The sequence below is a fragment of the Antechinus flavipes genome, chromosome 3 (assembly GCF_016432865.1).
Source record: "Antechinus flavipes isolate AdamAnt ecotype Samford, QLD, Australia chromosome 3, AdamAnt_v2, whole genome shotgun sequence".
Taxonomy (NCBI): Eukaryota; Metazoa; Chordata; class Mammalia; order Dasyuromorphia; family Dasyuridae; genus Antechinus; species Antechinus flavipes.
Window position 1 is genome coordinate 247,318,648 of NC_067400.1, and position 27,018 is coordinate 247,345,665.

The 27,018-nt window shown below is 33.0% G+C and overlaps 1 protein-coding gene across 1 annotated transcript in view; it reads right to left on the minus strand.

Moving 5' to 3' along the window:
* Positions 1 to 27,018, minus strand: part of MORC3 (MORC family CW-type zinc finger 3) — a 79,872-nt gene that overhangs the window by 45,028 nt on the left and 7,826 nt on the right. The window contains exons 2-3 of the mRNA XM_051984838.1: positions 10,281 to 10,353; positions 2,859 to 2,991 (exon numbers count right to left, since the gene is read on the minus strand). Coding sequence (XP_051840798.1) covers positions 2,859 to 2,991; positions 10,281 to 10,353 — 206 coding nt within the window. The remainder of the gene's footprint in view (positions 1 to 2,858; positions 2,992 to 10,280; positions 10,354 to 27,018) is intronic.

The following is a 27,018-nucleotide window of genomic DNA, read 5'->3' on the forward strand; positions in this document are numbered from 1 at the left end:
AACTAAGAGCCCATATTACATCCTTGTTTTACCTCTTATGTTACTGTAAAGGCCTCTTATTTATTATCTCCATTACATGTAATATGAGAGATCAGATTAGGACTTTACCAGAGAATTGTAGTTAATCAGTTTATGAAGCTTATTATCCTAAAATGACATATAATAAATACAGATTCAGAAAAGAGTTAGGGACTAGATCTATATCAGTCCCTATAGAGCTACCATCTTGCTGTTAGGAAAATGCTGACTGACAGAATTTACCTGTATCCTACAAGAATAACTAACGGCATAGAGATAACACATTTCCTCTGATTGTACAAGGACAGATAGTCGAGAGATAACAGGTTTCCTTAAACTGAAAGTGATTTTATAGGACAGCTGAACTTTTAAACTTAATCCATAAAGACAAAATAGCCATTATAGGAAAGCTGAACTGCTAAATTTATGAACTTAAAAACAAAGAAATGTGACTTTACACAGTTTTACAAAATGTTGATACAGAATCAATTACAAAAGGGAATCACAATCAATTTGATTTTCTCACTATCCAATAGAAATATAAAATGATTAATGTGTCAGAAGCAGCAGATATATTAAATTATATCCAAAAATGGCAGGAGGAAGGGAGAAGAGGAAGAGAGGAATTGAAATTAGCAATTAAAAGAAACCATTACAGAGCTCCAGGAGCATTTTTATTAGGGTCGTCTAAAATCAAATTTCAAGGGGCTGACAAACAATGGATGTATTGAGAAAATAGATATATTAACCTCACACGGTTTTTTCCAAAAGATTTTTTGGGGAAAACTATTTCAAGCAGAAATACAAATTTGAAGAGAAACCATTAACAGAGACAGAAAAAGAGCAATCAGAAAAGCTAAAATAATCTTAGGGCCACAGGAGCTAAAAAGAGTCATTCCAAACAATTTTATTACCACCAAAATCTAGAAAAGAACAGTTTTTACAAATAAGTAATAAAATTATAAAACCATTCTTCCTTATATAGATACAGTTAATAGTTTGATTATAGCTGTAGGGGAACTCCAGAGTTTAATATTGGCCCTGTAACTTTTTTTCCTGTGATTTCAATGAAAGGTATGGATAACATGTTTATAAAATTTATAAATGAAACAGTGGGCAGAGATCACTAACACACTAGAAGACATTATCCCAAAATATTCTCCCAAAGCTAGACCAAAACTAATCAGATGAAATTTAACAGGCATAATTATGAAATCCTATACTTACCTTCCAAAAGATAATTACCTAAGTATAAGATAGGGAAAGCATGGTGAGCAGTTTATCTGAAAAAATTTCTAAAACTCATGATATATAGCTTCCAAAGGGTAAGTCTTTTGATTTTCCCCTTTATTTTAATCTCTGACCAGAAAATACAGACTAAAATTTCAATCTGACCTGGTCAGATTGCCTACTGAAAAGTTTCTTGGTAAGTAGCTAATGTGATTATCAGAAGCTGTCAAAGTTAATTTCATTGGATTGCATTCAAAATAATCCCCTGCAATTGTGATCTGATAAAACCTAAAGAGAGCATTCTAGGAGAAATACATAATTTAGATGAATTATTATTGCCTCATGGACTGTACAGTACAGTAGAAGTCAAAATCAGTTTATAAAAGATGACACAAAGTATTGGATGAGGTCCAAAAGAAGAACCTAACAAGAAGATAAAGGAAAACTCCACAGATATAGTGTCATTTAAATTTGATTTTTATCAAGAGCAGGAATAAGGAGATTAAAGAACTGAGTGAAGACACAGAAGAAAGGGACCTGGAATATTTGGGACCTAGAGAAAACAGTCTGGCTAGAAATGTAGTGAACATGGGAATTAACTAATACAAGATAAGACTGGAAATGAATGATGGTGCCAGAAAGAGCCTTGAATTCTAAGTAAAAAAATTCATGCTTCCAAGTATCTAAAATGCTTCATGTAATACCTCATTCTGTTCTGGCATTTTGTAGCATACCCCTAAAACTCTCTTTACACTTCTACTTCTTCTTACCCAAGTAAAAACACATCTCTACTAGGATGAACCCCTCAAATGAGTTCCAAAATTAACCATGCTATCCTCTCACTGATAAAATTTATATTGTAAAGAAAAATAATTTCCCACAAAATACCCTTTAACATCTATAATCAGACAAAAATAAGGAACTGGAGAGATCTGGCAAATATTTAAAACGTTATACATTTATGTATAATATATGCTTGTTCATAAATTCTCAACATATACTTAATACAATCCATCAGCTTACAAAAAAAATGGCATCAAAAACATGATCATAACTATGATAAAACTATGCCCTCAGAAGACAAAAAAAAAAAAAATCAATAATATTTAGGGGTCTGATCTCTCCAAACACTGCAATCTGATCTGATCTAAGAGTAGCTTCAGCTAACATATTTGAAATATCTAAGAATACAAAGTCAAATAAAATGATAGCAGCCAGGGTTGGTCACCCTACAAATTCTTTGCTTCCTCAGAGAATCTTTTTCCTCAAACCTTCCTGCCTTATATTTGTCATCTCCCATCATGCCATGTTCTCCTATAAAAATCTGCTCTCAACTAGCAAGAGTTTAGTTGAGAAAATGGTAACAGCTAGATGTGTGCCACTACTCCTCCAGGGTTCTCTAAAAGCTTAACTTATGGGAATGACACAAAAATATCAGTGTAGAAGAGGTATTCTAAAGAGGGAAAGCTTCCTCCCTCTCTTCAGAAGTAATCCCTAACACTGAAAAGTTTACAAAGCAATTGCTATGAACAATGTTTATAGATTTTTTTAATCACACTTTAGTTTATCAAACTAACCATTTCAAGGAACTATATACATTTTTTACTCACCTTAGCATTTTATGTAACTTTTCTGAAGTCATGCCATTTCCATTGTCAGTAAATGTCAAGCATACGATGTCATTAATAACAGTTTTATCAATCCATATCTGCTTAGCATTCACATCAGGATCATAGGCATTATCTAATAATCACCAAAAAGAATGTTTTATTTTCTGTCAAGCAACTTATAAATTATATTTGCATATAAAAGCTGGTAAAAACACTTCAAAGATACACACTGGCTTAAAAGAGAATATTAATTTTTTTTTAAAGAAAAAGAGAATACTAATTTAAAAGTTCAAAATACTGATATTTTCTAAAACATGACACATAATCCTTAACAGAATTTCTACAATAACTTTCTACAATAAAAGTACAATATTTCAATCCTTCAAATGTAAATTTTGATCATTTGACAATTTATACTTTTGTCAAAAGGATATGGGCACAGGATAAGGCAGTAAAGAAAGCAGGTAACTTATTTTTCAAATTTAATTATTTTAACAAATTACAAAAATAAGACTCCAAACAATTCATAGTATAAATTATTCAACTCGAGAGTAATTTATTAATCACAATTTCTGAGGGCTTTCACCCTTCTACAGATGACATTCTAACAATAAGAAAAATAAACAAAATCCAGGCAACTGTTACAAAATCTTAACTTGTAAGAGAAAAATATAAAAGTTGCAAAAAGAAGAAACACTATTAAATAGTTCCACCCAAAGACTGGCTTCACTTTTACTAAGCAGTCTGTTCTGGGATTCTTAACTTTTTTTACTTCATGAACAATCTCTATGACACTATGTCATTATAGTCAAGTGAAGCCTATGGATCCCTTTACAGAACAATGTTTTAAAATGCTTAAAACTATAAAATAAACAATATTGAAACATGATTATCAATTTTTTTAAGTTCATAGATTTCAAGTTAAGAATCTCTGCCTAATTATTTAACAAGAACAAACTAATTTGATAATATAAGGTTCTTAAGAATATAGTTCACTAGGAAAAAAAAAAAGGAAGGAGTCATAGTAAAGACAAAATGTTGCCTAAAAAAAGCAGTTTCACAAATAACATAGACTTAAGGATTATCCAAGATAGCAACAAAATAGAAGGTGAAGGAATAAAGATGGTACTTCCAAAAATATAAAGCGCAAGTTAAAGGGCAAGAAGGATTTTTTTACTGATTTGCAAAAAGAATGTACTTTGTTTATACTTCTTAATATTGTGACAGTTACATATACACAAAGTATAAATCACTGTTATAAAAGAAAAAGAAACCTTTTACTCTCCAACTTGTAAAGAAGGAAAAGAAGGTATCATCTGAAAAAACAAAAAATATAGACAGAGAAAATTCCTAATAAATATTAAAATAACCAAATTAAAAGTAGGAAAAATAAGATGTATGAAAGGAAAGGAAGGTCTCTACAATACTTGAAGCTAATGAATAGATATAATGGTTCTTCTGGGAAAATATAATTCTTCTAAAAGCACTTCCAGTGCTCTAGCTCTTCATGCAGTATATGACACACAAAAAGGTTAAGAATCCTGGCCACAGAGGCAAAAAGGATTATTTTAAGAAGCAGAAACTCCTGTACTCCGATAAATGTTTCCAACAATCCAAGAATGCTATCATATGAAATCTAATCCTATTCAGACGAGGACATGATTTTACTGAGTTTGTTTAGGATATTTGGTGGGGCTTGGACTAGAGCTAGGATTCCATATCTGTGGGGAGCTCTAGGGGGGAAGCGTCCTTGGCCAATGAAGACCGACAAATTACCAGTCTTAGAGAGTATTACAGAACCAGGATGTGTTGGAGAGACTTGAACTCATTGTACTGACTCCAAGATCAGTTATCTATCCACTATCCACTATATATCTGAGGGATAGATATAGTAGTAACTGTGTGTGTGTGTGTGTGTGTGTGTGTGTATGCGCGCACATGCACGCGCCCATATGTATTTGCAGGGAATCAATTAAGTCAATAAGAACCTACTATGTGCTCCACACTAAGTTAGATGGGGGTACAAAGACCACAGTGATATAGTCCTTGTCCTCAGGAAGCTTCCAGGAAAGATACAGCTCCATGGAAAAGTACTATCTGAACTAAGATGTAAAGGATTTCCAGGATACTGAGACACAGAGAGGAATATTCATGAGGATGATTCTAATACTCTCATTATAAACCATTATATGATCATTGGTACTTGAGCACTAACCCACTTTAACTAGGAATCATTTGTCAACCTAAGAAATCAACTGAAGTCTAAATCTAAAGCAAAAGTATCAAACAAGTAGAAAGCATTCTGCTCCAAACTATATTAAAATATAATAGGAAATACTTTTTTAAATAAAAATATAAGATACTATTAATATGTGATTTTCTAAGTCAAAATGCAACTACCAGAGACCTTCAAATATGTTTTCTATTTGTACTTGACAATGCTAGTCTAAAGGAACTGTATCGTAGTTCTCAATAAACTGCATACTGTAACTGCTGAGTTACTGTGACTGACCTTTTTTCTTCAATATTACTTTATTTTTCCAATTAAATACAAAGATAAGTTTTCAATATTTATTTTTATAAAACTTTATATTTCAGATTTCTCTCTTCCTCCTTTACCTCCCCCCCTCTTTCCAAGACAGCAAGCAATCTGATATAGACTAAATACGTGCAATTCTTTTATATAAACATCCAGAGTTGCCAAGTTGTGCAAAAAAAAAAAAAAAAAATAGAAAAAAAGGTGAAAAAACTGGTGAAAAATACTATGTGTTTGATCTATATTCAGTCTCTATAGTTCTCTGTCTGGATGAGGATGGCATTTTCCATCCCAAGTATGATTGACCTTTTGAAAGATGTTAGCAAAAAGCAGAGGTACCGGAGCATTAGTAAAGGTCAAATGTTCTCATCTACAAAAAGGCAAAGAAGATGAATACCAGAAAAATCATAAGCCTATGTGCTAAATTTCCTGGCAAAATTCTAAACACACTTTTAAAGGGGTTGTTTCTGAGGCTTTTAGAAAAGGAAACAGTGATCACCAAATGCCCAAAAAGGCTTCATTATAAACAGATCATGACAAAATAAGTGCACTTAACTTTTCTGAAAGGAAAATAGGCCATGTGTCACAAGGGAAAGGAAGCTGAATCTTGTGTCAGAGAACATAGTCAAATCCCAACTCTAGCTCTCAGAAAAACCTAGAAAGTTCTTAATGAGCTTATGCAAAGTGAAACATACTATGTACAAAGTAATAGCAATGTAGTGGGACAATCAGTTGTGAAAGACTTTGATCTTCTCAGCAATACACTGATTCAAGACTACACTCTGAAAGACTTCAGATGAAAAGTGCTATTTCATATCCAGAGAAAGAACTGATTGTTTGAATATAAACTAAAGCATGCTTTTTTTTTTTTACTTTATTTTTCTTAAAAGTTTTTTGGGAGGAGTTGGGGGGGATCTATGTTTTCTTTTGCAACATGACACTATGCAAATGTTGAGCATGATCACACATGTATAACATTGAATTGCTTGCATTCTCGATGGGGGTGGGAAGGAAGAGAAAGAATCTGGAACTCAAAGTTTTAAAATTGAATGTTAAAAATTGTTTTTATATGCAACTGGAGAAAAACAAATCATTAAATTTAAAAAATGCTTTGCAATCATTATCTCGTTTGACCCGTGCAAGTGACAAGTGGTATTATTATCCCCATTTTACATCATGAGAAAACTAAGAAAGGATAAAGGTTAAATGATTTGCCACAGCTAGATCTGAGGATGTGAACTTAGATCTTCCTAAATCTAGGCCTATCACTCTATTCATTTTAGTACCTAGCTGCCTCTATGCAGTTAACAAATATGCTTGTCAAGCAAAACAAATCTCTGCATTAGCCAGTATACTTCTCATTAGCCAGTATACTTCTCATTCTGTACACTGAGTTCAATACATAGAATACTGAGTTCAATGCATAGAAGCTATGCATAACCTATGTCCCCCAAAAAACTAATTAGGCCTATAGCCTCAAAGAGATAAAAGAAAGAGGAAAAAGATTCACAAGTACAGAAATATTTACAGCAGCACTTTTTGTTCTAACAAAGTCCTGGAAACAAAGGAAGTACCCATCAACTATGGAATGGCTGAAAAAATTAAGGCATATGACTGTAATGGAGTATTACTGCACCATAAAATGATAAACGAAGTATACTGGCTAATGCAGAGATTTGTTTTGCTTGACAAATGAAGTAGTTTCAAAGAAACCTGGAAAGTTTCTATAAACTGATGAAGAATGAAATTAGTAGAATCAGAAAAGTAAATATACAATAACAACCACATTATAATGAAAAATGACTGAAAGTTTTAAGACCTCTCATCAAAGTAATGATAAAATAACTCCAGCAGGTTGATAAGGCAGCATAAGGAGATGGATCTAAGGTGTCCATCTGAGGTATACTTTTTTTGGACATGAAATATGAGTTTTTTGCTTGATTATTGTTATAAAGATTGTTTTGAGGGGAGAGGGAGGAAGAGAAGTGGAGAAAAAGTTAGAGGCAAGAAAAACAAAAGAGAAAAAAATATAATAGGATCAATGAAGCACTTCCTAAAATGTATAGCAAAGAACTAAAGGAAGTTTAGGAGGAAACAGACAAGACAACTTTGAAAGTAATGTTAAATTTATTATATGCTTTTCTTAAAATGGTGCAAAAAAAGTTGGGAGTTTTTACAAGTAATCTTTCAGTTCTACTTTGATTATGGAAACATACTTTTTTTTTAGTATATATTAAATTCAGAATAAAAATAATAAATAATAAACAATGAAAATTATTATTTATTTCATTATTTATTCTTTCCTTGGATCTATCTAGTGGAGTACCCAAATGAAGGCCTTTGCCATAAACATGTTAACATTTTTATCAATGATTTAATGACCCCAGATGACAAAAAACAGAGAAAGATAGCTAACATTTTAGATCACAAAGTCTGGATTCAAAAAAGTTTTCAATGTCCTAGAATAACAAGAGAAAATATACAAAATGAAATATAACAAGAGAAAACTAAAATTCTACTTGATTTCAAAAAATCAAGTTCACAAATAATTTGTGAACAATTCACTAGAAAATATTTGCTGTCTCAGAGGATGTGAAGCTCAATATGAATTAAAAGTATAATATGAAAGTCAAGAAAATAAGCTGAAATTAAAAATACATAGTGTTCCAGGATGAGAGCAATGAGAGCATTCAACACTGCTCTAGTCAAATTACAAATACTGTGTTCAAGTCTGAGCACCACATTTTGGGAAGGATAATTTGGTATGGTGAGGTAGAATGAGAAGTCATAGATGAAGAAAACCTAGAAGGATGATGGTATTTGCAATAGAAATAGGAAAATTTAGCAGAGTAGTGAATTTGAGAGTTTTATTTTATTTTAGATATGTTGTCAAAAAAAAGCAGTTGGAGATATAATATTTGACTCAGGGAACTAACAAGGGCTAGACATCTATGGACTTGTGAGTCACAGGCACAGAGATGACAATAATACCCATGGGAGCCAGAACAGAAAGATAAGGGCCTAGAATACAACCTTTTATTCTGCCCACAATCAGAAGAACTGATATAGAAGATAAATCCCAAAAGAGTAATCACACAGAAGGAAAGTGTCACAAAGACACAAAGAAAGTGTCAGAAAAGTACAAGTATTCAGGACAGAGTGGTCAACAAGAAATGAATGCTATAGCCAAGTCAAGGAGGAGGAAGACTAAAAAGAAAAGTCAAAATATTTGGTAACTATGATAGTAAAGTCATAGATTTAAGGCTGAGGACACCTTATAAATCATCTAATCTAACCCACTCATTTTTAGAAATGTTACTGGCAAATTGTTTCAGCTGAATGATAAGGGCAGAAGTCAAAATGCAAAGCTTTTAGTGGCAGAAAGTTAAGAAGTGGAGGCAACAAAGGTGGATGGTTTTTTCTATAAGTTTGGTTGTGAAAAGGAAGAAAGTTTTTAACAGCTAAAGAAGATAATCAAGTGAAAGTTTTTAAACTATTATTACTTTATTATTGCTTATTTGCAAGCAGAAGAGATGCAGGAAAACTAAAGATCAAAGGGAGTGATGAATGAGAGAGAAATCTGGAGAAAATGACAGTAGAATCAAATGCACTGGTAGAGGAACTGGCCTTATCAAGTCAGACTAGAGAAAGGGAAGAAAGAATGAGGGACAATCAAGGTTTTTAGAGATACAGAGAAAGGGAGGATGGAAAGGTCATGGTGAATGGCCTCTACTTAATCTGTAAAATATGATGTAAGATCCTCAACTAAGATGAGGGGGAAGAGTAGTATGAGAGTCTTGAGAAGAAAAGAGAAGATTCTGAACAGCTTCTCTGGGGAATAGGATAATCAATTATGGAAGAATAAAAGGACTGCTGCCTTGGTGCAATGATGGTACTAAAAAATTTACCCCTAACCCTAAATCCTTTGGTCCTTTACTGGTAATCTTACTATAATTTAAATATTTAAAGGTTGTTACGGCAATTCCAATCTCAGTGGAATAAGTATATTCAATGAAAGGTAATTACAACTGCAGTATCTTCAATAAATCCAGTTGTATCAAAAAATATAGGTGAAATTTCCTTTCTGAAAAAGGGGATGACAAGTCACTGGAGAATTCTATACTATTTGAGGAAGTTATGGTATCCCATTTTTTTAAAACTTTTTTTTTATGATTGGAAGACCCAAATATTTACAAAACTTTAAGCATGTTTGTATGTCCATCTACTTTACTGATCTTAGACTAGCTTAGTAAAAAATCCTAGCAGAAACCATAACTTTACACAGTAAGAGCTTGTTCACAATCATGTTTTCTGCTTTTTCTATATTCATGGAAAGGCAAGCAAAGTCTTGTGGCTTCCTAATCATTACTATGACTCATCCTAACTTGACTACTGAACTGAGCAAGAATTTATTCTTTTTTCCTTTCATAAAGCCAACATAATTCTCTTATCACCATGATCCTATACAGACTTTTGACAAAAGTGAATCAATCTTCAAACTATACGTGTGTGTGTGTGTGTGTGTGTGTGTGTGTATACACACATATATAGATGGAGCTTTCATAGAGTTTTATTTTGAGTAACAAACTTTGCTACAAGATAACAGAGCTCACAGTGCAAATCAATAATTACGGAAAATGACAAGTCTTGGTAGTTTTTCCCGAAATTGCAATAATCTTGTATTGAGAAGAAACAATTTTTTTTATCTTACTGTGTTCCCATATAATATTCAAGTTGAGTTTTTAGTCTCCTCATTTATGAACCATTCCATGAACTCTGATATAAAAATTCATTTATTTAAATTCACAATATATAAGCATGTACAAATTTCTTTTGTTAACAAATAAGTTTTTAAAAATCTATTATTGAAATTGCAAGTTACATACCTATCAGTTCAGCAACTGCACTGAAAGGCCACGTATGACTGGTAGAATTTGTATGCAAAAACTTTGGACACAGCTGAAACAAAAGAAAAAAGTAAGTTATGTATAGTCTATATTTCCTCTCAAAGGAGCAATCTTTGAAGTTCTACAATTTGAGTAACAATTTTCCTGAAAAACATTCTGAACTATTTTAAAGTAGCAAAAGCCAGCATTTTCTCCTGATTAGAGTCCCTTTCAAGTCATTCCTTTTCTTTCTTTTTTTTAAGAATACTGAATGAGTAAGAATTAAATGAATACTATAGTAATTTTTCCTACTAAATATGTACATATCAATTCCTCACTATAAGGAGCTTCACAACCCCTTCCAAAATCTTATGTACTAAAACAATCAAGAAGTAATTTTAAAACTACTGAAAAATTTAAATACTGTTAAAGACTTGCCTTGTTAGTCTTTTCAGAGACTTTCCCCTCCCAAACCAGGTTACAGGATTTACCTGCCCTTTGAAACATTCTCATTCTACGATTTTAAGTTACTATAGTTATTTAAGATTTGAATGTTTGCCTGGCATAAAAGCAATTCAAGTTAAAGAAGTGCATTAGGACGTGTAATTCTTCTTATAGTCTGTACTAATAATACATCCCCTCTTTTCACCTCTCAGAGTTCAAATTTAGTGCATGAAACCTTACAAGTAAACCTAGTCTAATCTGTTTTTTTAATAGATAAATAAATGAAGAGGGGCAGCTAAGTAGCCCAGTAGAGCACCAGCCCTGAAATCAGGAGCACCTGAGTTCAAATCTGACCTCAGACACATAACACTTCTTGGGCAAATCACTTAACCCCAATTGCCTCAGCAAAAATAAATAAATGAAGGAAGGAAGGAAGGAAGGAAACAAGGAAAGAAGGAATGAAGGAAGGAAGGAAGGAAAGAATAGATGGATGAATGAATGAATGAGGTAAGAGAGGGTAAAAGGGTATAATGTTAAACAAGTACTGTCAAAGGGATCTGAATTTGAGTCCTCTTTTATACAAAGTCCAATAGTTGGTCTTTCTTATATTTTTAAATAGATCCTTTTTCTCTCTTTTTTTTAAATAAGCATCTTAACAAATTATAATCAGATTTGATATTTCAAATTTCTTTTGCAACTATCTAACATATTTAGGTAGAAAATTTGGGAAAACCAAATTACTGAATTAAGGGAAAAGTTGACTCACTATTGAAATGGTAGATAAAATGTGAACTCAATCCAATTCATTTCAACAAGCACCCAATATAGTATTAGGAAAAGAAATAGTTCTTGCCCTCAAGAAACTTAAAACTTTACCAAAAATTGTTAAGAGTATGAAGAAGTACAATTTAATAAATAAGATCTACTACAAAATTTGAAAAGCTTTCCAGACTTTTATTATGTTTTATATACTACCTTTTATATCCTATATCAAGACAAGTACACTCTAAGCAAATGATTGACTGAATGGACTCTTGGGCAAATATATTTCATTAGATAACAAGGTTCAGAAATGTGTAAACATTGAGCATAACCACAAAATAAATGAAGGTAAATGATCTGTAGATCAATTTACTCTTTAATTAAAGATCTACAGATAGGCATAAGAAATGGTAATCAAAGCATACAAAAAGAATTGAAAAAGATGAAAATGACATTAATGTTTACATAAAATCAAAGTTTGTGATAGGAGCAAAATTTTCCTAGATATATTTCCAATTGATAAATAGTCAAAGGAGAATTACTTTTCAAAGGAAAATATTCTTTCCACTTACAAGACATGATAAAGTGCTCCAAATCACGAATAATTAGAAAAATGCAAATGGTGAATCAATCAATAATATTTACTAAGCTACTACTACATGTCAAGAACTGCATATATATATATATATATATATATATATATATATATATATATATATATATATATATATATGTCTATGTATAAAATTATAAGAGACTTGCTTTTCCTTTTCCTTTTACATTGAGAGGAGGGCAAGGAAAGAAAGTAAATGTTTGTTAATTGAAAGATATAGTTGGTGTAGAAGTCAGGAGAACCCGAGTTCAAATCTGGCCTCAGACACTTAATACTTCCTGGCTATGTGATCCTGGGCAAGTCACTTAACCCCAATTACCTCAGCAAAAAAACGAAAGAAAGAAAGATATACAAAAAATCAGTTAGAAAATTCAGGAAACATGTATATCACTGAACATGCAAAAGGGAGGAAAAGTAAGTTTAGGTGCTCAATGAGTTCATAATACAATGGGGAGGGAGACAACATTCAAAGAAATACATACAAGCAAGCTACATAGAGGACAAATAGGAAATAATTAACAAAAGGAAGGAAGAAAGGCACGAAAATTAAGAAGCACTGGAAAAAACTTCCTATAGAAGATGGGATTTTAGTTGAGACTTTTAAAAAAGCCAGAAATGTTAGTAAATAAAGTTGGTAACTGGATCAGTTAATAAAGGAAAATATAAAAAGCCTGAAAAGGGCAGGAGGGGACTAGATATAAAGGGTTTTGAATGCCAAATAGAGCATTTTTATCTGATCCTGGAGGCAACAGGAAACCACTGGAATTTATTGAGAAGGGAAAAGATCTGTGCTTTACCCAAATCACTATGGTAGCCAAATGGAGGAATTAAGAGTAGGGAGAGACTCTGTGTCAAATGATTAATTTAACCCCTAATTTATTTCAAACATTATTACTCAGTTTAGAGTGGTTCTATAAGGGCAATGATTACTTTTACTTTATTTGTCTACTGACATACATTAACTTATTAATGTGTGTATATGTATACACACACACACACACATAAATATACATTTATTTAGTATGATAGTACCAATCTCCCAGATCATAGCTGGCAACATCTACATTACGAACTGAGACACTAACCAGACAGAATAAGCAGCCTTCAGGACTCTAAGAAAAATCCCCAAAAGAACATATACTCAAGGGCAACTTCAAGAGAATATTACAAAGATTTCCAATAACCAACAAGTCTGAGTTGTCCTTTTGTCATATTGTTATGCCACAGTCTCCTTGAATTGTCCTACCTCAGTTACTCTGCTCCAATTCCCTGGTTGCAACACCATCCTTCCCTCTTAAACATCAGGATGTTTTGATAAGGAGAAAGATCTTCTATCTTAGACATCATGACTCCAGACCCTCCCTACTTATCAAAATGTCCGTGCCTCCCCCCACCTTGTCAGAACTGTATTGATAGTCCTTTCCAAAAAAAAAAAAAAAAAAAGATAGTCATTTCCAGCTCTCAGTGTTCTGACCCTGCCCCAGCCTCAGTCTACCTGGTAACTTGGAACCAGGGGCATATATACTTCATGGGAAGCACAGATTAGCTACTGGATGCTTTGGACATCAGCCCTGAGGGCAACATGCCCCCAGCACAATTTCTCCCTTTCAAATAAAATATTAAAAACTCTCTAATCTTATCTTGCCTCAGTTTCTCCAGCATTACAATATGTTCTCTTGCCATTTTTAATTTTCATTTTTTTTAAGTTAACAAAAAATATTCTTCCTTCTTTCCCTCACTGGAAAAAAGAAAAGGAAAGAAAAGTATCCTTTTTAACAAATATGCATAATCAAGAAAAACAATTTCCATATTGTTCATGTCCAAAAATGTTTCACTGTGCATCTTGAGTATACCACCTCTCTGTCCCAAATAAGGTTCATCATCATAATCATAGATCATCATAAGTACTATGAATCATAGATGGTCATTGACCAGATAACTTATCTGGTATATGGAGTATCCAGAAGAGTATGGAGGAGCAGCTATAAATATGAATTTACAAGACATTTCTCATAGACACAAAGGATGACTTTTATTGTAGTGAAAGGATCATCAGCTTAATCAAATAAGATTAAACAATGGGTTTTGAGTGAAGTGGTTAATTTTAAAGTCAGAGGGAAGTAAGAGTAGGCAGCTGGGGAGGAGTTTATGGAGGGGCCAAGGAGGGACCTAGTAGAGAACAAATTCACATACCCAAGTAACCAGTTACAGTGGTAAATGCTTTTTAAATATGTAAACGGAGCAATCTAAGAGATTCTGCCAACCTTTGTGTATGACTATGGAAACAGAATGGGTGATAAAAGTTCCTGTTTCATGTCTTTCAAAGTTGTTTATTTTTTTCTATTTTTTAAAAAAACAGAAAAGAAAAATAAAATGAAACAAAATAGAACATTGTCATGTACCCAAAAGAGCATGGAGGATTCAAAATATATTACAAATTTCCAGTTCAAGAAAGGATATATAATAGAATAAATTAAATTCATGAATGTCCATCTTTACTCTTCTTCTTTACAGGTTGTTCCTTTGTTCTCTGCTGTGTACTTTTTTATTTTATTCTTTTTTCTGTCTTTCATCCCTCCCCAATTCCTCTAAGCAGGGTATAATTAAGCACAGATAAATACACACACACACACACACACACACACACATACATATACACATACACACAGAGTACACATGCACAAACATATATACATACCTTCACACCCACCCAGATCCAGACACATATATATCTAAATATACACATATATAGAGCAATATATGCATACATATATCTACATATGTTCAGATACACATGCATTTACCCATACGTAAACATGCATCTAAATATTAATATAGCTGACATACATGTAAGAGTGCTCTCTTAACTGAATCTTTAAGTTTGACTTTGTCTAAAATCAATGATTACTAGTTCTATTTTTTGTAATTTCTGATCCTTTTTGTAATGTTTGTGTATCTTTCTTCTTTCCTATCCCTGCTAATGCTTCTATTTTAATTCTGCTCCTTAACTTGCCTTACTATTACTTATCTCCTTCCCCTTTCCCATGGATTCATCCCTTGTCTTCTTCCCCCACTTTTTGTTTTCCCCTCCACCCATCACTCCCCGACTTATTTCTTTACAGATTTTGGAGGGTGCTATACTCTTCAAAGAATTTATGTAGTGTAACCTATTTAACCCACTCCTGAAGTGAATATGTTTTCACAACTATGAGCCCTCTTCCCCCCCTTGTCTATTCTTTCTCTGTACCTCACTTGTATAACAAAATTATTATTTTTACCATTTCCTAGGCAGTTTTGCTTTTAAGACTCAGATCATACTCAAATCTATCACAATCTCTCTTTTGAACTACCCAATTGCTGATGTCAATCTGAAACAATGGTATACATTTCCATGTAAAAAACAATTGGTTCATATTAAGTTCCTTGAAATTGATCTTTAATATTGGTTTTTCTATGCTAAATTTTTTAATGAGTTCAGGTTTGATTGAGCATCCTAAAAATCTGTAAATTTGTTGAATGTCCAATTTTTTCATTCATTATCATGGACAATTTCTGCTGCATTTGTTATTTTTGGCCACAGGCATTGTTCTTTTAATTGATAGTGCATATTATTTCAAAACTTTCGGTCTTTTATTGTGGCTGCTGATAAATTTTGTACAAATCTAATTGAAGCTCTAGCATATTTGAATTTCTTTTTTTCTTATTTCTTACAAAATTTTCTCTTTGATCTGGAGGTTTCAGAATTTGGCAACAATATTCCTATGTGTTTTCTACAAAGGATCTCTTTGAGGTAGTGATCAGTGGGTTTTTTTTCTTTTTCCCTATTTCTACTTACTGCTCGTTCTATCATTCCAGGACAATTTTCTTGGATTATTTCTTGTATATATATATATATTTTTTTGGTCACAGATTTCAGAAAGTCCAATTGTTTTTCTCTTTTTTTCTTCAATTGTTCTCCAGATCTCTTGTTTTCCTTTCCTTTTCTTTTTTTTGCTGAGGCAATTGGGATTAAGTGACTTGCCCAGTGTCACACAGCTAGGACTTGTTAAGTGTTTGAAGCCAGATTTGAACTCAGGTCCTCCTGACTTCCGGGGCTAGTGCTCTATCCACTGCACTACCTAGCTGCTCTGATTTGTTTTTCTTATAAATATTTCATTTTTTCATTCTTTATATTCTGTTATTTCTTTTCTCTTCGCCACCTTCTCCTTCTTCTTTCTTGTTCTTCTTTTAGCTTTTCCTCAATCTCCCTCACTTAATTTTTAAACTCTTTTTGAGTTTTATAAGTTCTTTTATAAGAAGAGATTTTTTTTTAACTACACTGCTCTGAATATGAACCCCATTCTTCTCTATTTCAAGACTAAATTTCTATGAGTTCTTCCTTGCTGCTTTATTTATTTATTTATTGTAAGCGCCTTGTTTGGAAAAAGTGAAGAACTTACAGAGTAAGCATATATTGATCAGAGACAGTTAACTAAATTGATTGAAGCCTTAAGACCTCAGTTTCAGCTTCTCCAGAAGCATGTGATTTCAGATAAGGCCTGGACTACATTCCACTGTCCAAAAAAAAAAGATACTGGTGAGAAAACTATACATCACCTTGTCTACTACATTCTACTGACCAAATAGGGGAATAGAGACTTATGTGACCAATCACAATATATAGAGGGTGGGGTTTTGAGGGTTGTGTGAAATGTATAAAAACTGTGAACATTTTCAAGGTAGTAGCTCTCTGTCCTGCTGTGGGCTTCGGCTGGCAGACCAGGATGGGGGTCCGCTTCTTGAGAGTCTAATAAATAATTCTGTTTTCTATGAGTAATCTCTGTGTAGTCAATTTGAGTAGGTCTTTTTTGACCTCAATTTTGAATGGGAACCTCTAATCAATGGAGTGGAGGGATGGTGTCTCTAGCATCACTTCAGCTCTCTCTCCTCTGACCAGGAACTCCAAAACAAAAGCCTCATACTCCAAGGGCCCACAGCCAAAAGGATCCCTGGCTCACTGCTTCTGCACTCACCAGATATGCCAATTCCTTCTTGCTCAGGGCTGCATCTCTAGCACAGCTGGGCCTGCAGTTCCTAATCAGCAGGGGTTCCCAAGTCTTCTTGATCTCAAATTCCCAACTCCCCATGAAGTTTGGGAGATGAAAGTCTCTGTGGTTCCTGCAGAGGATCCAGCCAAATTTAGCTAGCCCCAGAGTCCCCAACTTGGTACTTCAGCAGTGGAGGTGTTTGCACTTCACACTGGTTAATTCCTGGCCTGGGGTCTTTCTTTGGATCTTCTCAATTGTGTCAAGAAGACCCCTCTTCGACCCAAGTTTTCTTGATTTTTTAACCAGCCTGTGTTTACCTTGAGGCACAAATGTGTTCTGTTTATGGGGGAAATCTGAAAAACTTGAAATTTACTGACCTATTCCAGCATCTTTTCAAAATCCTCCAACGTTTATTTTTACAAATCTACTGTATATTTTATTCTCCTGGTTCAACTCATTTCACCTTGTAAAGTAGTTTATACCAATCTACATTTACATACTAATTTACATACAAGCATTCCCAGATCTCTTTCAAACTGTCCCTTTTGTTATATAAAGCACATTATATCTGCATAATTTATGTGTGTTCTCTGATACAAGTATGTCATCACTGTTGTACTTAATATACCTAGTCTCTCCAACTTAAAATACTCTGCAAATTAGGGAGGTGCTCCAGATTTTTGGGAAATTGTCTTTGTGCTACTATGTGTTTAGTGATTATGAGGCCTTTCTAAAAGGTAATTAAGGGGCAGCTAGTTGGAACAGTGGATAGAGCACTAGCCCTGAAGTCAGGAGGATCTGAGTTCAAATCTAGCCTCAGGCACTTAACACTTCCTAGCTATGTGACCCTAGGCAAGTCAGTTAACCCCAATTGCCTCAGCAAAAAAAAAAAAAAAAAAAAAAAAAAAAAAAATTTAAAAAGAAAAAATAAAAGGTAATTAAGCCTGGCTCTTAAACAATGGAAAATTCATTGTGGAGGTTGGACCTGATTTAGATCTCTAAAAGGAAAAAAAAAATTTTTTTTTCCTGAGGACTGACAAACACAAGTGGAAACTGGGGAAGTAATTCCATTGTAAGTAATCCAAAGTTACTACATATAGAAAAGAGATTCATTATTTCATATATACTTCTTTTTTTTTGTTCTTTATATATGGAAAGTTCATGTTTCTCAAATTCATAATTTTTTTTAAAATATGAATTTACAGAAGAGATTGTAATAGTACAGTGAAAAGAAATGCTATAATCATTTAAGACCGGGTTTAAGCTTGAGTCTACTGCTTTTCCTGTGTGACTTAGGCAAATCACTTAATTCTCTGTACCTCAGTTTCTAATTTGTAAAATGAAAAGTTTAAACTATAAGACCATTAAAGATCCCTTCCAATTCCATATCTATGAGCATAAAAATCTTAAGCCTGGCATGAATTGGTAATATTTTAAGATATTCAAGAGCCCCAGAATTGAAGACTTCATTTAAATTTTGATCTACCATTATGCAGTCACTTAATTTCTAAAGTAAGGACAATATCTATACAATGTACTTCACAAGATTACTGTGAAGATTGAACATAGTAATGGAGGTGTGAAATTACTGTCTCAAGTAAAGTGCTTAATAAGCTTGAGCTACCATTATTTATTCCATCACCCAAAGCTTTACATGAGACCACACTTTGTACAATCTAGATAGAAAATTTCTGATTACAGACAGCTTTCTCTTTACTTAAATTCACACTATGTTTTATAAAGAATTCTGAAAGAAATCTTCATTCAAAAAAAAAAAAACCTACCATTAAACATGACAATACAATACTTTTTTCTCTGGTAGATCTCTTTGATTTTGAATTTTGAGCTGACTGAGTGTCCAACACTAAATGTGGCCATAATATGAAGAGCCACTATGTCCAGCTTTAGGAGGAGAAAAATTGGCTTTGGTAAGAAAATAAGACAGATCAAAACATTCATGTTTATCAGGAGTGGAATCAGATCCACAAGAAACCCCTATACTTCAAGCTTAGACAAGATGGAAAGAGTCAATCTTATTCATATTTCTGACTTCAAAGCTGGCCTCAGACCCATGCTTGCCTCAATTTCCTCATTTGTAAAATAAACTGAAAAGGGAAATGGCAAATCATTCTACTTTCTTAGCCAAGAAAATCTTCAATAGGATTATTACTGAAAAATGACTGAATGCAAAAATCTGATATAGCAATTTATTTTTAATTTGACATGAAATCAAAACAAGTTTTAAAAATAATTGGTTATTTACCAAATGTGTAAATTTCAAAAGATTCTGGGTGCTGGTTGTCTCTCTAAATAGCTTTAAATTAGAAATTTATTTAATAATTAAACACGAATTAGTGGCTAGAACTGGATTTGATTTCTGCTTCTATACTATTCTATTTGTATGATCCTGGGGTAGATAGAATTGAGATACCAATCAATCAACAAATCTTAATTAAATGTGTTCTATGTGTTAGGCACTATGTTAAGCCCTGGAGATATAAAAAAGAAGCAAAATACTCTATTATCAAGGATCATATTTTCTGTATTTTGTACATCCCAGTGGGGAAGAAAACATGCAAATGAAGAGACACATACATTATACATACAAATTAGATAAAAAATAAACTTAAGAGTTGAGAAAGCTTCTAGAACCTGGGATGACCTGAAAAGGTCTACTGCAGAAATCACAATGTAAGTTGAATCTTGAAGGAAATCATATAAATTCTAACAGGAAGGTATATGGTCTTTGCTGGCAAACTTCCAAGGAGAGGGAATATACTTTTTCAGAACCAATTATTAAGGGTTAGGAATATTTCTCTTCAATTGAACACAGCTTCTTATTCACAGTTCCTAATTCTGTCCTTATTGGGAAAGTGCTATAGAATAATTTCTTTTCCCCACAAAAGCTCCTTACAATACTTGAGAGTAGCTATCACACCTCTACCTTAAAACTTTTTTTCACCAACCTAAATATCCCCAATTTGTCAACTGATCCTCAAATGATATGGTATTTCATACATCAACACACCCTAGTATCCCCCCTCTGGACCTATTCCAGTTTGCCAATATCTTTCCTTGAACAAAAACAACACTCAAGATATGGTCTGATTACAACAGAAAACAGCAAATTGTTACCTGCCTTTATCTTTAACTATACCACCTAAGCAGCCTAAGACCAGATTACCTTTTCTGATTCCTATATCACATTGCTGACATATCAAACTTGTCTGCACAAACTCCCAATTCTTTTTCAGACAACTGTCTAGTCGGACTTCTTCTAGTCTGTACTAACATTAATTTTTTATTTTATTTTATTTCATTTATTTATTTTTTGCTGAGGCAATCGGAACTAAGTGATTTGCCCAGGGTTACACAGCTAGGAAGGTAAGTGTCAAGTGTCTGAGGCCAAATTTGAACTCGGGTCCTCCTGACTTCAGGGCTGTTGTTCTAGCCACTATGCCATCTAGCTGCCCCCTAATATTAATTTTTTACACACAAATATAGGACTTGGATCTCTATTAAATTTCACCTTATTGGATTCAGCCCATCTTTCTAGAGCAATGTTATCATTTTCAATCTTAACTGTCATATAATAAACAGAAATAAGTGGCAAGCATGCCTTCATTAAAAGCCATTAAGAAAAATATTTAATAGGAATTACATTAAGAAAAGCAAGGGTAACTCTCCTAAATATGTTAGAAATCATCTAAGCCCAGACCATGAGAAAGTCCAATCAGAGACCACTGCTCAAGCCTGCACAAAAAGACTTGATGTAAGAGCTGAAGTCAGTCAAAGACTGAAAGACAATAGGAGAGGGTCACAGGAAAGCATAAGCATCAATAAACAAGGCCTTGAAGCCAGATCCCAACATTGGTATGTATCAGGGACATAAACATCCGCACAGGTTGCAGCACAGAGACACAAAGTTCCACTACATACTGCTCAAAGCAGTAATTTCAAAAACCAAAACCCAGGCATTAAAATTTAGGATGGGCAAAGCAATGGTCCTGAGAACTGACAGAACTCCAGCATCCCACTGGGATTCAGTTCTTCAAAGACATTAAAAATAAAAACTGGTGCTACTGCAAATATACCTCAAAATATGTTCTGAATTACAATAATTAACAATCAATGACCTTAGACAAAATGAACTGTACAAGACACAAAAGGGATTAATTTGTCACCAAAAATTCTACCAGCTAAGGAGATGTTAAATTTTCATTCCAAAATAGCTACTATATAACAAATGGTAGAAAATGGAAAATGGAAATAACTTTTTTCATCCTTTATACACCACGGTGCAGACATTTAGAAAACTAGCATAAACAGTCTACAAAGTAGGATGCATACGAATTTAGTAGATTGTAGGACAATAGTAAAACTTCTATTTAAATCTGAAAATCATTCATTACTTTGCTTACAATACATTGCAATGTATTGCAGTTTATATGTTCCTCATTTAGATTTACCAATACTGGAGGAGGATTCAGGGAAGATGGCAAAGTCAGTCAGTAAATTTCAAGTTCTCCAGATTTCCCCCATAAACAAATCAAATTTTTGCCTCAAGGCAAACAAAAACTGGTGAAGAACAAGACTACAGAATAGGGGTCCTTCTGCGACAACCTGAGAAGACTCAAATAAAGACCCAGGACAGTTTTAACCAGTGTAAAGTATAAACACCTCCAGGCTAGCTCCACAGGAACTTCAAGTGAGGACTCTTGGGGCTAACTGAGTTCAGCCAGAACCACAGGAACTTCAACCTCCCAGACTGTGTGTAGAATAGGAATCTTAGTCCAGGAAGACAGAAAGAATCTTTGCTGATTAGGAATGCAAGAACCAACTGTGCTGCTCAGACACCAAGAAGGTACCAGTATACCTGGTGAGTACAGAAGCAGTGGGGCAGGGATTCTGCTGGCTGCAGGCCATGAGGGTGAAGCTTTTGATTTGAGGCAACCTTCCTTCCCCCAGACTCAGGATTGGAGGTGCTTACATGAATATTTCTCATTGAAAAAAAAAAAATGAAAAGGCAAAGACCCTAACCATAAAAATTTACTATGGGAATAAGGAAGACTAAGGTATATCTTTAGAGGAAAGCAGTATAATATGTTTTAAAAAAAAAAAAAAAAAGCCTCTTCTACCCCAAAGAATAATGTTAAATGGCTATCTGCCTAGAAAGAATTTATGAAATTCAAAAAAAAAAAAAAAAAAGACATTAAAAATCTAGTGAGAACATAGAATTCCCAATCCCTCTATTTTTGTCTGCCTGCATTTTTGATTTCCTTCATAGGCTAATTGTACACTATTTCAAAGCCCGATTCTTTTTGTACAGCAAAATAATTGTTTGGACATGTATACATATATTGTATTTAACTTATACTTCAACATTCTTAACATGTATTGGTCAACTGCCATCTGGGGAAAGGGGTGGGGGGAAGGAGGAGAAAAAGTTGGAACAAAAGGTTTTGCAATTGTCAATGCTGAAAAATAGCCATGCATATATCTTGTAAATAAAAAACTATAATATAATTAAAAAAATTAAAATTAAAAAAATCAAGTGAGAGACTGAGGAAAAACTTAAATAAGAACCAGCCAAGAAAAACAAGAAAATTATAAAAAACAAGTTAACCAATTAGAAAAGGAGATAAGTCTTAAAAAGAAAATAATTCTTTGAAAATTAGAATTGGGCAAGGAGAAGCCAGTGAAGCTTTAAGAGACCAAGAAATAACAAAACAAAATATAAAGAATGAAAAAATAGAACAGAATGTGAAACATTTTAAAATAAAAACAAGACATCTGGAGAACAGATCAAGAAGAGAAAACATAAGAATTGGACTACCTGAAAGCTGTGACCAAAAAAGAACCTTGAACAAAAATGCAAAAAAATAATCCAAGAAAATGGTCCTGGGGTGATATAGAACATGAGAGGAAAGAGGAAATAGGAAAAAAAAAAATCCACTGATCACTACCTCAAAGAGATCCTTTGTGGAAAACATAGGAATATTATTGCCAAATTTCAAAAAACCCAGATCAAAAAGAAAATTATGCAAGAAACAAGAAAAAAAATTCAAATATGCTGGAGCTACAATTAGATTTGTACAGGACTTATTAATAGAAACATTAAAAGACCTCAGATCCTAAAACAATATATGCTGACAATCAAAGAAAAAAAATCTGCGGCCAAAAATAACACATGCAGCAAAATCATCCATAATACTGAATAAAAAAAAAAAAAAAAAAAAAAGGACATTCAATGAACTTAGATTTTCAGAATTTTCTCTCAATCAAACCTGAACTTACTAGAAAATTTAACATATAAGAGCCACTATCAAAGATTAATTTCAAGGAACTCAATGACAATTTTTTTTTTTAAAAAAAATGGAAATATATATCATGTTTAAAAGACTAATATCAGTAAGTGGTCAGCTCAAAAGATTGGGCCAGAGTTGAATATGATCTGATTTTACAAAGTAAAACTATCTAGGAAAAAGTAAAAATAGTATGTTATACAAATGAGGTGCAGAGGAAGGACTGACACATGCATTAGAGAAGAGATGAGGACTCGTTCTAAAAACCTATTCACATCAGGAATGGGTTAAACAGGGAACATTACATACATATATATTACACACACACACACACACACACACACACACACACACCACACACACGCACTCTGAAGGGTATACTATCCTTCAAAACTTATAAAGAAATGAGGGAAGGAATAACATAAAGTAGGTATAGAAAGGTGTGTAGAGTTACAGTAGTGAGACAAGATCTATAGATTAATGAGAAAACAAGGGAAAGGGTGGCATAGGTTAAGTTGGAGTACATAAGGGTGTTTAGATTAACAGGAATAGAATATAAAGTGTGTAGATTAACAGAAATGGGATAAAAACCAGAAAGAAAGGGTGGTGGGAGAAAACAAGGGAAGGATCCCACCATGAAGGGGGTGGTGCAAGGGACTGAGAGGAATTAAGGAGAAGAATTAAAATAGAAGAGTTAGCAAGGACAGGAAAAAAGAGATACACAAACATTACAAAGATTAGGAATAGAATTTATTAGAAAAAAAGCAGGGCTAATAATCATTGATCTTTTAGACAAAGGCAAACAAAGATTCAATCAAGAGATGTATTATTATATGTCAGTCATAATAATCATGTTAAATGCATGCTTATATATGGGTAAAAGCATGTATGTATATATGTATATGTGTGAGTATATGTAGGTATGTATGCATGTGTTTGTATGTATGTACAAAGATATACGTATATGTGTATTTATCAACTTGAGGGAGTTCAAGGGGAGGGAAAAGAGAGAGCGAAAAGAAAAAAGTAAAAAGTGCACAGCAAAGACCAAAAGAATAAACTATAAGGAAGCAAAGATGGATAGTTATGAATAATTTCTTCTATTATCACATATGCTTTCTTGAAATAGAAATTTATTATTATATATTTTTAATCCTCCCTGATGTTCTGCTGGGCACATGACAATATTTTGTTTTGTTTTTTTAATTTTCCTTTTCTTTCTTTTTCTATTGTTTTTCATTTTGTATTTAGTTTTTTTAAGTTCAAAAAACAATTTATCAATATTATTTTACTTTAATTAAACTAACCCTCATAAAATGGATAAATAGCTTCAAAGTAATATTAGAAAGAAACTTAAGACTGAAGATGATATACTCAAAAACCAGAAAATGGCAAAGCTGACACTTCTCTTAATGTGGCTTGTAGCCACATTATCATGTAAAAACAATGAAGATTCAGTTTTTAAAAACCCACTATAAGTTGTCTTCATTTTAAATTTGGACTTAAGTTACTTTTAAGATTGAACTTTACCCTAAATGCATATTATGCCATTAGACATATAGCCTAATGATAGGAGAAAGCCATCACAACTGACAGGCTTTTATCTCCAGAAACATGTGACTCATAAAAAATGTATCTAACAAGTTCAAAAATCTTATAAAAATTTCAGTGTATTTTGAACCCATTTCTTAAAATATGAAAAAGTCTATTTAGTTTAGAAGAACCAACAGCAAACAGAAAAGACTGAAATTTACTGGCCAAATTTCAACAATAACCCCTATAGAAATTAGTGAATGAGACTGGAAAAATGAGAATCACACTACATGGTCAATAATTCATTTACTTCTTCCATTTGGATTTATCTACGCTATGATATATGTTTTTTAGCTGTGATCACCATTAAAAACCAAATATCAAAATAAAATGAACTTGGAACCGATCTTGAAATTCCTAAATCACAAACTTAACTCAATTGATCTCAAAAATGTTTTCTAATATTTTAATAAGAGCAATACATATATATTGAGCAGTTATGTATATGTACTATGAATAAAACCAAGTGAACATAAATGTGTATTGCACGCACGCACACATACACATATGTGTGTATATATATAACTATACATATACATGCTCATCTTTATGAGAATATGTTCAAAAAAATTTTTTACTAATAGTCTGTGATCAAATAAAGTTCAGAGAACACTAATAAAAATAGCTATTTCATTTTCAAACTTTCCCTCTTTTTATAATGCTCTTTCAAATCTTCTGATGACTCAAAGCAATAGTATGTTATAGTGAGTGAAAAGAACACTTAGGTTCAGATCCCACCTCTGATAAGTACTCCTTGAGTTAGCCCTGGGCAAATCAATTAAACCACTCAGGTTTCTGAAGTAGCTCTCAAATTCCAGTTATGAGAGTTGCCAATTTTCCTTTTACACCAAAGCTTTTTAACCTTAACTAAAATATACAAACCCATATGGGTTCTTATAAGCGAATGTGAAAGGTAACGAAATTATGATTTATTATCATTAAATGTTTAATTAGCATACCTATATACCTGGAGATCAAGTAAAAGTTTCTAGGGTGAAACAGGGTTGAAAGTGGGAAAAAATTAAGAAACCCTGTTCTATAGGCGCTTCTTATATGTGACCTTTTCTTACAACAGAGGTTCTTAACTTTTTTTGTGTCATGGACCATTTTGGCAGTTTAAGTAAAGTTTATGGACCCCTTTCTCAGAATTTGTTTAAAGGCACATAGAATTTTTTTTTAAGGCATATATACTTCCTTATATACAAAGGAAGTCAATTATCCTGAAATAGTTATCAAAATACTTAGAAAAAAGAATCCTTGCTCTACAAGAGGATCCTTTACCAATGAACTTCTCTCTACTACAGGAAAGGAGCCTAAATTAATGCCTTCATCTACAGCAGGGGTTCTTAAGCTGAGATCTATAAACGTGTCTTAAAAGATATTTTTATAATATTTCAATGTAATTGTCTTTAATTCTATATATTTTATTTTATTACATTTCAAAATATTATTCTGAGGAGTCCATAGGCTTCAGACTATCAAAGAGATCCATTAATACAAAATAAAAGTTAAGGAAGCATAATTCAAGTCAACAAATATTTATTGAGAGCCAACGTGTAGGGGAGACAGCTAGATGTTGCAATGGATAAAAAAAGCACCAGCTCAGGAGTCAGGAGGACCTGAGTTCAAATCTCACTGCAGAAATTTAACACTTATTAGCTGTGTGACCCTGAGCAAGTCACTGAACTCCAACCTTGCCAAAAAAAAAAAAAAAAGCCAAAGTAGGTTTACATTCTGACAAAGTTATTTATTTTCAATACCACTCTATTTTAGCCAAGTGAAAAATGACAGACGGGGAGGGGAAGAATTTGAGAGTAGAAGCCAATAAAAATAAACATTTGACTTAAAATATTAACCAATATTTAATATTCAACCAATTTATGTGATCAGATCCCAAACCTTAGCAGTTATGTTTTCATGGTTTTTCTGATGGGAGGGAGAAGGGTTTAGAAAGAAAGTCAGAAATATATGGATACTATTCTGCAAATTACAGA